This window comes from Strongylocentrotus purpuratus, unplaced genomic scaffold (genome assembly GCF_000002235.5).
Source record: "Strongylocentrotus purpuratus isolate Spur 01 unplaced genomic scaffold, Spur_5.0 spur5_scaffold_2, whole genome shotgun sequence".
Classification (NCBI taxonomy): domain Eukaryota; kingdom Metazoa; phylum Echinodermata; class Echinoidea; order Camarodonta; family Strongylocentrotidae; genus Strongylocentrotus; species Strongylocentrotus purpuratus.
In genome coordinates this window covers 33,761,358-33,773,949 of record NW_022145605.1, presented here as the reverse complement: position 1 = coordinate 33,773,949, position 12,592 = coordinate 33,761,358, and the positions used below count along the sequence as shown (strand labels likewise).

At 37.9% G+C, this 12,592-nt stretch overlaps 1 protein-coding gene and 1 long non-coding RNA gene across 3 annotated transcripts; both read left to right on the top strand.

Annotated features, from left to right (window-relative positions):
- The first annotated feature begins 236 nt into the window (after positions 1-236).
- LOC755835 lies at positions 237-6,122 on the top strand. Of its 2 annotated transcripts, none has more exons than XM_011674394.2 (3): positions 237-607; positions 2,890-4,009; positions 5,867-6,122. In XM_011674394.2, exons 1-3 carry the CDS (start codon positions 359-361, stop codon positions 6,052-6,054), a joined length of 1,557 nt encoding a protein of 518 aa, XP_011672696.2. In that variant the 5' UTR covers positions 237-358; the 3' UTR covers positions 6,055-6,122. The 2 variants fall into 2 exon arrangements, with proteins under 2 accessions (XP_011672696.2, XP_001192066.2); XM_001192066.4 differs by having other exon boundaries at positions 238-634.
- A 1,022-nt stretch (positions 6,123-7,144) lies between these two features.
- On the top strand, positions 7,145-11,207 carry LOC115926830. The gene is made up of 2 exons (XR_004065286.1): positions 7,145-7,387; positions 7,670-11,207. It is a non-coding gene; the product is annotated as an uncharacterized LOC115926830 (long non-coding RNA).
- The last annotated feature ends 1,385 nt before the right edge of the window (positions 11,208-12,592 follow it).

Here is a 12,592-nt window from a genome sequence, read left to right as displayed (position 1 = left end):
ACAAATTTAATGTTTGTAATGAATGAACACAATTAGTTTATTCTTTTAATTAAAGGTCTACAATTTACTATCAAACTAAATATTTCGCTCAGAGTATATATGCACCGAACAATAATATTTTTCATCGCAACCTTGTAGCAGCGAAATGTGTACAGATGACACCACAGCTCGAAGTGGACGTGTTGACGACGTGCATTGCATGAACGTATACGGTATACGTGGTGTACAGCAGCAGCATGCACGGTGCGGTACGGTACGGTACGGTAATCTGAGTGCGTCATTTTGCGATGGATCGAGAGACTTTCGTCCGGTCGTCAGTGAACAACAAGAGGTTTGAGACTTAAAAAACTGTGTGACAATGTATTGTGCTAGGATGAAATGTCACATCAACTTTGATCCTGGTGGCAAAAATCCACTGCTGCTGGTTTCAGTTGTTTTGATCATGTTAATCGTGGGTATTTTACAATTTGGTGAAGTGCAATGTTCTACAGCTACGGGCGATGAGAGGGGGCAGCGACGCCCAGAGTTCCCCGACACCAGCCACGCTCAAAACAGCTACGGGGATAGATCCACTGCGGCTCCGAGTGGTTCCACTTCCAAGTTCAATGTTCGTGACTACAATATTTTGGAATTGGTAAATTTCGATGTGTATCAAACAAATACATTAGTATTACAGGGCTCCTCCTTGTTATGTTAGGCTCTGTTCATTATGATTATGGCAAAAGCCAAAATTGAGTGAAGTGAATTTGAAGAAGGAAAAAAATGAATGAAACTTGAAGTTGAAAGAAAGTAAAATGCACACTAGTCTACTAAAGATTATTCTTTGGGGATGATGTTTCCTTTAAAGTGACTCTGTAACTTTATTGGAGGTTGATGAAAAAACTGCATACTTTTTGTTAGACCGAATTTTCCGTCTCTTTCGTTCGTTAGCCTCTTAAGAGTCTTATTGGGGTAGGGTCGGCTCTCTCTTTAGAGACCGAAACAGACTATCCCGCAAAATGTGTAGGGTTATGTGGGCAAATCAGCACACCAAACTTGCAAAACTTATCCCCGAATTACTCCTTTCACAGGATGCATATCCGATGCATTTTATATTGTAAATTAGGTTGAAACTTAACTACTTCGGTTCCACTTACCAACTTGACTGAAATAATCCGTTTAATGGTCCATTTTTAGGAAATTATGGGTCAAAATCGATATCCATGATAAAAATCTTGCAGCGGGCGTTTAAACTCTCGCTGCGCATGACGTCATCTATTCTTTCTTCTTCTTGATTTGTTTTTGTTTGGCAATCAGTCACAGTTGACTATTTTTGCCACACACTATTTTATGAATTATTTATATATATATACATATATGTACAATTTCATGTCATAAATGACTATTTTTAGGATTCTTTCTCTTTCCATCCTCTTTCCTTCCTCTTTTTTTCTTTTTAGACTCTATAACTTTTTTTTAGAGAGAAAATTCAATAAATTAATAATTTTGGAAAGAGACGACGGCCTAGCAAGTTGTGAATGAAAAACGCCTATAAACTAAAACTAAACGTACGTACTTGTGTTTACGCGCACGTGCGCGTTCAAATATCACCTCACGTATGCACATGTGTACTTCGCACTTACCCCCACCCTTTTCAAAATGCCATCTTACCAGTCTTTGAGGTATATTTCGCAGACTTTCGGTTTTAACCTAGGTCACTCCGGCATAGGTGAGGGGGTGCCAGCTAGCATGTGATATTGGAGGTGATCACCGAATTGTTAGAAAAAGTAAATGGTCAAATTAGTTACAAGTATTGTGGGCTTTGTTGGTGCAAGAAAAAGGAAAAGAGAAGATAAGAAGAAAAAAAAAAAAAAAAAAAAAAAAAAAAAAAAAACCTCAACAACAATTTAATTGTTTTGATACAGCCGCTTTGTTCTTAAAACGAAGCGAACTATTGCTTTTTGTTTAACTATTTCTGAAAGTTTAAGTAGTGTCATGATTTCCTGTGGATGTGATAAATCAGTTTCTACGAGTAACATAGCTCTTTCTATTATGTACTTTGGGCATTCAGTGAGAAAGTGGTCTAAATCTCATCCCTTCTAGTCTACGCCGAAGGCAAAATGATTATAACGGAAAAACTGTGCATGTCATTACAAACTCGTCGCTCGTGTACAGTTTTCCGTTATAATCATTTTGCCTTCGGCGTAGACTAGAAGGGATGAGATTTAGATGACGTCATGCGCAGCGAGAGTTTAAACGCCCGCTGCAAGATTTTTATCATGTATATCGATTTTGACCCATAATTTCCTAAAAATGGACCATTAAACGGATTATTTCAGTCAAGTTGGTAAGTGGAACTGAAGTAGTTAAGTTTCAACCTAATTTACAATATAAAATGCATCGGATATGCATCCTGTGAAAGGAGTAATTCGGGGATAAGTTTTGCAAGTTTGGTGTGCTGATTTGCCCACATAACCCTACACATTTCGCGGGATAGTCTGTTTCGGTCTCTAAAGAGAGAGCCGACCCTACCCCAATAAGAGGCTAACGAACGAAAGAGACGGAAAATTCGGTCTAACTTTTTGTATGAAATGTTAGTTATTATATTCCGTTTACTGTGGTGGTGTGACCAAAGTTCGCTATCTCAAGAATTGGTAAGATTTCAAAAATGTGATATCACCAAGGAAAGAGGAAGTAAAATTACTCAGAGTTGAAATTTTCTTTGGGATTGGGTTTGAAATTGTGAAAATATTGACAAAAGCTCTGCAAATTTTGCAGTCGTTTGGTTTTGCGTCCGTTCAGAAAAATTATCAACTTCCCGATAAGGGTCTAGAAATCATCATTTTAAGACCAGATATTCTCAAAATTGTAATTAATTTATTCTTATTGTATGTTCTTAATGATTTGTAGATATCTGGACAGACCAACCTCTTAAACGATGACGTACTGCGGTTTAAGCCGGATGAATTTACAGGACATTCTGAAGAACAAGCAAAAACCAGTCTTTCAGCCCTTATCAACATATGGAGAAAGCTATTGAACAAGTCTTTGACTAATGATCTTGCAGCTGACAAACCTTTACACAAAAATGAGTTTATTCATGAAAATCAAAGAACAAAGAGCATCCATGTTGAAGATGAAATGAAAGAACTGAAGCTCAGAGGCAGAGAGGAGGAACCAGAATCTTTAATTGAGAAGAAGCCGTTCAGTATTCATAAGAATGACATTCAGGAAGGAGACGATTCGAGCAGGTCTCATCAGTCTGGTGGTTCAATTTCTAATGTTGGAACTGATGAACACAGACATTTAGTGAAGAGAGAAGCGGGTAAGAATGAACCCGAAAATGGAACCTTGACAACTGAAAACCTTCCTGCCACAAACCCTCAGGGTGATACTAATGCTTCCGTTAAAGACACCCCAAGTGAAAGTGATAAGCAGACTGACTCGAAGACAGTCGGCACGCTACCAAAAAGCACCTCCTCTTCAAGGACTCAAACAACAGTACCTGGGACTACAACTCAGAAACCACAAACCTCTCTCCCAAGTATTTCAACTACAGTACAGCAAGTCATAACTACACTTTCACAGAAGACTTCCTCTAGGACTTCACCAACAGTTCCCCTTCAGGAGCGTCCAACACCTACAACCTCCAAGAGGGAAACAGTCAAGTCACACACCTCGCAGATACATGTACAAGGTACTGAGGCTAGTCCAAAAACTACAACCTCCAAGAAGGAAACGGTCAAGGCACACACCTCGCGGATACAAGGTACGGAGGAGAGTCCAACAACAGATGCTGCTGTGATTGAAGAGAGCAATGCTTCCTGCGACGGTGTGCAGTGCTACGCGTCCCGTCTCCCCTATCACTGGACGTCTGATGCGTCATGGGCGCTGGCCAGTATGGTGTTTCTCCTGAGTATACTCACATTCTTTGTGCTGTACACTGGATTATGGAAGAAGCGCAACCCGATGAGTTTCCCTCTCGATAGTAGCCTGCCGCCCGACCCAAACCCGAGAATCAATATAGCAGGTGAGTTTTATCTTGTTGAAGCCATTTTCTTTTCTTTTTTCTTCTTTTTTTGGTCGTTGAAAGAAACAAGATTTAGTTTATATAAATTATACATGTTCATGTACATGTATCCTTTCTTACATGTAGATTTAAAAAAAAAGATTTTAAGATGGGCAGCAGTAAACAAACCTTATTCAAACCCGAAAATCTGTACAACAGCTTTAAAGATAAACTGTAACTGTACATTATAACTGTGTGATTAGTCATTAATTTTTTCCACTGCTAAATTGTGAAATGTAGCAGAACCTAAAGTATACAGTGTAGCAAATCAGAGATTTGAGCATTGTTTCAATTTTTAAAAGAAAATTCGGATAAGAAATGGGGTCCATCCGCTGTACGTTATCAGTGGCTTCAGCGCTATTTGATTGCACGATTAAATGATTACTGAGACTGAGTGGGGCTATGTTTACTGTTTGTGATTCTTTGTACTGAATTTCTTTGTACAATGTTTTCTTGTGTACACCTACATGTATGACATACAGGGAACACTCTTTATAACGAGGTCCTTGGGACCAAGGAAATATGTAGGAATCTTGTTATATCAGGGTTAAAAAAAAACAAAGGATAAATAGAAATGGTAACAGCAGTCATTTTGTTATAAAAGAAACATTTATCAGATCTCATTATACCAATGTTTCACTGCAGGAGAAAAATTTGACAATGTTCTGTATTCCAGAGCTACATGTACCATCAAAAGTACAATACAAACCGGAATCGGAAATGGCAAATATATTCATGACAGACTTGCTGGTACAGTAACATATAAAAAAAGCTATAAAATTGATTACTAGTTTATATCTTTTTTAAAAAAAAGGGGGGGGGGGGAGGATGAGGAGGAGAGGGTTGTGGTAGTTGATATTCTCTATTTCAATTTTCATCCACAATTGCAAATTTATGTCTTTGGGGGTTATTTTGACATGAATCTTTTAGAAAAGTTCTATCATCTATAATCAACAATGAACAATTGCTTAAAGACCGGCTGTACTATTTCAGCCAGAACGGATTAGACCACCGAGCGAGGTCACTGTGACAGGTGGCTATCTCATTAACTCAGCTCTCAATTAACATTTTATAAGAAAAAGATGATCATGGGGGACCAACCGGCACTGATTGTGGAAGTTTTCTAGGTAGAGGGAGCAAATAGCTACAAGTAGTACTGTGTGGCTTTAAAAGAAGTTTTAAATGGCTCAATATTAGTCCTTTTCTCACCCCATCCTCTTAATTTGCTCAGATTAATTTTTTTACCTGTCAAAAAAAATAAAAATAATAATAACAAGGTTGGCCAATATAAAGGGAGCAGGAAGATACACCTATAGGATAAAACTACATTTTCTGTAGAAATCAACTTAGAAATCAATTAAACTAGTCCTTACATTTGTTCCAGTGATTCAACACTTGCTCTAGTGATTCAACACTTGCTCTAGTGATTCAACACTTGCTCTGGGCTTATTTCATTTAATGTGTAGGTCTGTAAGGGTTACATGTACATGTACATGTAGGGTTGCAATTGAGCTTTAGGTTAGGCCTAAGGTAGGAAACTAACCGCAGGAACATACACTGTGATCAGGCCTTAAATTTCAATATTTTTAGGGCAAGGCCACTTTTCTGTAGGGCACATTCCTACATGTATATTACAGCACAAATAGGAAGAATTGGAAAGGGCACGCAAAATCTCCAAGGCCAATGAGAGGGGCATTGAGACCAATCAAAGGGGCATTGAGGCCATGGCCTTAGTGGCCTTGGATTAATTTAAGCCCTGTACATGTACATGTATGTTGTACAAACTTTTATTTCCTGTCACTTGCTGTCACGTTGCAGAGCTCCTGAAAACGAGACTAGCTATGATACCCAAACACCTTCGAGGCAAACGTCAGATGCACAGGAAGCGCATGAATGGCAGGAGATACGAAGAGCTCCCTCTCCACCAATCAAACGGCACCTGCAACGATGAGGAGCTGGACTACTTTGAAGATGACGAAGAGGACGATTTGTACTTACGAGATTAGAATACAGTGTGACTGCTTGTTTGTTTTCTCTTCTGTATTTTCAGGGATAATATTCTGGAAACTACAAGTTATCATTACGGTATGTTTAATAGTGAGAAGCAGGTTTAATAGGCCGGGTAAAATTACACAGGAAAAAACTTATTATTATTACTTTCGCAGATGTCTTTCTTAACAACACTGTAGCATATATACAGATGCTGCCAGCTACATTGATCTCCACTGATTTTGATTAATTTTGACAATTAAAATATACTTTTATGAAAATCAAAATTAAAGTATTTTTCACAATGTCGCCCCTGATTCCCAAACCATATCTCTTATTAACCAAAGAGATTTATTTTTTAAAGTCAGTACAGTTTTAAAAAACATTTAAAGAAAGGGACAGTTTAATGGTCCTCATGAGTTTTGTGATAATGCATCAATATTAAGGAAATGCTGCATGCCTGGCAAAACGGTGAGGAGTGAATTTTCTTAGCAAATTTCATTAATTCTTAAACCAGAGACTTTCCTGTGCATGAAATGTTTGTGAATTCTGCGAAGGGGACTACACATTCATGTGGCATGGGAGTGTGTTTGCAGCACTCCACATACCGGTAGCTATTTCATGTCCTATTTCAAATATATGAGGGCACTCAAAGAGCCATCTTAAAGATAAACTTTAGTACTGGTAATGCGATTGCATTGTGAAATAAAAGGTGTGGAAAGGATCAGAAACAGTTGATCATGTAGCATGTAAGTATTGGTGTGCACTGCAAGGTTCTGGAGTCATCAAAATCATAATAAATTTGACCGAGTCTTGGTAAAGTAACAAGCACTCACATAGAAAGCTATATATGGGACAACACACATGGTGTCGGGGCTAGTACTACCTTGATTTCCTTGTCTTTCTATGCTCATTACTCAGCCAGTATACATTTTCTTCCAAAATTGTTTGGCACATGTCATTTATTTGTAATCTTGAACATTCAGTGTAAGTTTCGTTTGATTCTGTGAGAATTAATTAATTTTTTTTTTACCAGTACTGGAGTTTATCTTTAATCCTTTCAGGTAAATACTTTGTCTACAAAGTACAGTAGAACCTTGTTCTAACATACCCCTTTACACCTAGGAAATTACCTTGTACATGTATGTACATGTAGTCAAACCTGTCTATAGCAACCGCCCAAGGGAAACACAAAAAGTGGTCTTTGTATACAGGTTCCTTTTGTACATGTTTCAATGAGAAACCATTTCCAAGGGAAACAAAAATGGGGGCTTTTTAGACAGGTGGTCTTTGTAGAGTAGCGGGCTTGACACACTAACAGGTGTCCATGACACAGTGTACAGTTTGTAGGTGCCCAATATCTGGGCCCAACAGTTCTAACATACCCCTTTACACCTAGGAAATTACCTTGTACATGTATGTACATGTAGTCAAACCTGTCTATAGCAACCGCCCAAGGGAAACACAGAAAGGGGTCTTTGTATACAGGTTCCTTTAGTACATGTTTCAATGAGAAACCATTTCCAAGGGAAACAAAAATACATGTGGGCTTTTTAGACAGGTGGTCTTTGTAGAGTAGCAGGCTTGACAGACACACTAACAGGTGTCCATGACACAGTGTACAGTTTGTAGGTGCCCAAAATCTGGGCCCAACAGTTTAAACATGTTTACATACCTGGATGTTTCGTTCAATCCGGACGTGCTTCCACAAAAGATAAAAGATAATGTGGAGCCCTGTATATTGTATCAAAAACAATAGCAGACAAAAAAAATTGGTTCAGTGACATTAATCCGTGTTATTATTGTTCTAAATTCCACTGTATGTCTATCAGTTTTTTCCTAACGTAGAAACAGATTAACTCATTGTGAATGTTATTCCTACGCAAAATATTTAAAGGAAAACATTTTAAGATGAACCAAATAAGAGTTTTTACCCATACTTGATTAAGGACTGAAAAATAATTCATGAAAAATTACAAGAGTTTGTCAACTTTGTAGTGGCACAGAGCAGGTAACAATTGCATTGTACCTCAAGTCCATTTTGTAAGGTGTTGCAACCTACAACTGACATTTATGAGAGTATGTAAGCATTATTCAAAATTAAAGAATTAACATCTCTTACATCTCAGTGAATACAAGAAGCAAAGCAGTGTGCAATCATAAATGTACATACCCTTAGATAGAAAATAGCCTGTAATATTAAAGTATGAAAGATTTTGATGATAATAATTTGAATCAAGCGCATGTAACAGTTGTACAGTGTACATGTGAATATTTTAAATAGAAGTGCCAAAAATTGTGTGATAGATAGGTAACTATTTCATTATGTGTAAATCTGTAATGATGTACATGATGTACAGGGTGTATAGCAGGGTGGAAAAAGGCGCATACAATGTACTATTATAAGCTGTCTAAAAAATTATACTTAACGAATGATGACAAATGTCATTGACAACATTTGCGTACAAAATATGGTATGTACTCTGTTCCTATTAGTGGTATAAGCATTTTGAATTAGGTCCATTCTATTTATTACAACGTACATGTGTACATATATTGTCCAGATGTATTTGCAGTCGTTTACCAGAGCTCAAGGTGCACTTTAAGTTTGGCTTTCGAAGTATTTAACACATGATTGTGACCTTACTGATAACAGTAAATATTGCTTCTGAAAGGTTAATGATAAAAATATAGTACTTACATGTTGTATGTACTTGTAATAAAGATGTATTCACAAACTGGTAAAAATGACGTTTAAACTAATTCTACAAATAATGCCTGTATATGTCTTTGTAAAAGATGAGAATTTACCAGGTCACAGTGATAATTCCATCTGCTATCTTGATTCTGAAATACAAGATTTGTGTACCATTGATCACCATATTTAAAGGGATAGTTGAGTTTTGTTGCAAAGGGCTCTACACAAAATAATTTGTTTGTGAGATAACGAAAAACTGAAAAGTGCCAAATTTGAACAAATATACAATTTAAATGACAAAATCATCTTTCTTTGATCAAAATTGGTTCAGAGACGGCTGAGATGTCCATAAATATAACAATTTATAATATTTATGACCAGTGTCCCACAAATATTCAGTGATTTGAAACCAGCTGTTGAAAAACGAGATAGCGCCTTAAACTTATACGTTTTATTCCAGCCAATGCCAATGAATATTGGCTTTTTGTTGGATTTTTGTGATGGTTATAATACGCACAATGAGCCGGCCTGTGTATTGTTAAAGTTAATTAATTGATTAATTAACGGTCACCATATTTTTAAGTGGAGTTGAATTGTTATGACCGTATTCAATCGAAATTTCACACATTATGTATGGGGTCTAAAATTACCTTCATAGCAATTTTAGGTTCTAAAACGGCACTAGAAATGTCATAAATCAGAATAAGAGCAACAATCATGCACTTTGAAAGCAGTTGCAGTCTTGATCAAGAAATCAACTATCCCTTTAAAAGTCTTATCATGGTAAAGAAATCAGGGATAGAAGTTCAATTGGAAATTGCAATATTGAATAATGTGCCATGTAGACTGCAGGGTAGAACAACTCTAGGGAACATCAACTTTGGTCCAACTGTAAATGATTACTTAATACTTGACCTTACAGCTTGACCTCTTCAATAACCTGGTGGGTACGAAGGTATCATATACTCTGTACCTGTCAGGGTAAATTTATATTGTTGTTATTTTTATCATTATCATCATTATTATCATAATTATCATGTATACGATGATCTAATGTGAATCAGACTTGTTCAATATATTTAGCTTTGTAATGTTCAGGGATAATACCAATATTTGGTGAATCTTTCTGAGCTCATTGCTCACCCTATTTGAACAGCTGACTACATGTACATGCTTATTAACTGTGTACATGCAATTCAGTTGACAACCAATAATTCAACTCAAATACTTCAACACACAAGTTTAAACCCACTTCTGGCTCTAGACAGATGGTATAGTGGTGCACGTACTCTCATGGTAGTCTCCAAGCGCAAACTATAATTTTGTTGACACCTGAACAGAATACACTGTACCATGGTATATTTTTTAATAGTTTAAACATATTTGTGGCTTACATGATCATATTGTTGTCGGTCTCTGGCTTGTGGTTACCGGTATGTCAAAAGTAAGCAGGAATATATGACAGACTTCTCATAGTTCAGCATCTCTAAGCAACATCAAATTCAGGCTTACCCGCACACAATGTATGCACATTCTCCACTCCCTGGGAGCATTCCAGCCAGCCGTCATTCTACAGACGCTCACAATGCTGAGCAAACTACCCATTCAACACGGAGGTGGAGATTGGCAAATGTAGATTAACGTCTTTCCCACAGGACGTTAGTGTTGAGCTGGGATTTGAACCCGTACCTTGTGACCTGCAGTTGGGTGACGTATCCAATAGACCACAAGACCGCTATCAATTATGCGCCATGACTGACAAAGTTTTGTGCCTCTAAACTACTCCATTGGCATATTCATTTTTACTTTGCTGTGATTTTTTCCCTCTTTTAAGCCACATCATTATCATCCTCCGTCTCCCCTTCCACCCCATCTTCATTTGACCTGCTTTTATTTTATATGCATGTAACTCATCTACGTGAATACAACTCGTGTCCGGATGTTATAAAACCACAGACAGAGGCAGATGGTGGAATTGATCACTATGTTTTCTGTAATTGCTTAGATGTGTGTGTGCCATGATTATTCTTTTTTATACTACGTGTAAATGTGTACAGTAAAGCAATATCCTGACTTAGGAAAGAAAATGATCACTGCTTCATACAGAAATCAATATTTTAAATGAATATTCTGTACGTTTATGATGTAAATACATGTTGGGTGTAAACATTTCTGTTCGTAAACAAGAGCTTTATTATAGATGTAAGATAATATACATAAATTATATGACACTTATATATTTGTTTGTGTTCCTCTAAGACACTTCTTTATTCTTTGAATACGATATATCCCATCACTCTCTTTCTCCACCATCCAACTCTCTTTCTGTTACTCAGTTCGCATAATTATATATTCATGCGTGCCTTGTAATTTTGCAGCATTAAAGGGAAACCAAACCTTCAGAGCAAAAAACTCTGAAAGAAAGCAGAAAATAAGAGAAGCAGACTGGTGAAAATTTGAACGAAATCAGACTGGTGAAAATTTGAACGAAATCAGACAAAACAGAGAAAGGAGGTAGGAGGCATTTTTTGGTCCAATTTTTCAGGAAATATTTTGCGCCGACTCAGTTAGCCAGTGAATAAGCCGGGGGGGGGGGGGGGGACCACTATTTTTTTTTTTTTGGACCTAATTCGTGAGATAGGGCTGCCTATTATTTTGTGATACAGTGTATATACATTATAATGAGCAGGAACAGTCATCAATTTAAAATATTGTATTTTAGAAATTTAACAAGCAAAAATGATATATTGTTAACATAAAATAAAATGAAAGAAAATGTGTTCATTCAACATCATGATTGTATATTCTCTTTTCTTATTTTAGTCATCTGAAAGTTTACATATAGCAACAATATGTTGTTGAGGATAAGTGCAGAAATTGAAATTCTCGTAACCAAATAGATAAACTATAGAAGCATTGCGATCCCCCCCCCCCCTCTCTCTCTCTCTCTCTCTTTCTCTCCCTCCCCCTCTCTCTCTCTCTCTCTCTCTCTCTCCCCTCCCCCTCTCTTTCCCCTCTCCCCCTCTCTCTCTCTGTCTCTCTCTCTCCCCTACCCCACTCTCTTTCTCTCTCTCTCTCTCTCTCTCTCTCTCTCTCTCTCTCTCTCGCCACCTTGTGTCTGTAAATAAGAAAGCTGCAGTTTTCACAAATGCTCTATTTTTTGTTGTATTACTATTTTATTTTATTTTCTGTTGTTCTAAAAGCCAAAAAGGAGATTCCCGTTTCCGGTACGTACGTGGACACGTACATGTTGCACTCCGTATCTGGACACCTACCCCCCCCCCCCCCCCCTGGAGAAATCCCCCCCCCCCGGATAACCACCCCAGTCAACTACCCCTATATAGGACAACTACCACCTAGGGCAACCACCCTCTAGGACGGCTACCCCCAGGACCAGGGGCGTCGCTATACTTTTCAGTGGGAGGGGGGGGGGGGGGTGTAGAGGCCAACGATTACCGACAAAAGTAGCCACCAATTACCGACAAAATTAAATTTCCAATATCTACAAAGTCAACTCTATAAACCTGGGGCCGAAGGCTAAATTGTTTTTCCTATGGACTATCTATAGTACTTGCATATGCGCAAAATGGTCATTTTCCTCGACGACATTAATATACGAATTATTTCTTAAATTTAGTCAGCATCATAGCTATATATCTTAATGCAGGCGCGGAGCTAGGATCTTATTTTAGGGAGGGGCGGTAGTGAGCAAGCGAAGCGCGCTCATTAGGGGGTGTCGGTGTTAGGCCTCCCACACGAAGCGTGGAAGCTTAGACGTTTCCTTAAATTATTAGGATTGTACCGTTTTCGACTGGTAATCCTAGGCTGAATGAAGTTTCCCCCCCCCCCCTCCCGCG

Coding starts and splice junctions, on each gene's coding strand:
- LOC755835 (XM_001192066.4), top strand. CDS start 359: ATGTATTGTGCTAGGATGAAATGTCACATCAACTTTGATCCTGGTGGC. Junction 635..2,889: donor ACTACAATATTTTGGAATTG/GTAAATTTCGAT, acceptor AATGATTTGTAG/ATATCTGGACAGACCAACCT. Junction 4,010..5,866: donor CCCGAGAATCAATATAGCAG/GTGAGTTTTATC, acceptor GTCACGTTGCAG/AGCTCCTGAAAACGAGACTA.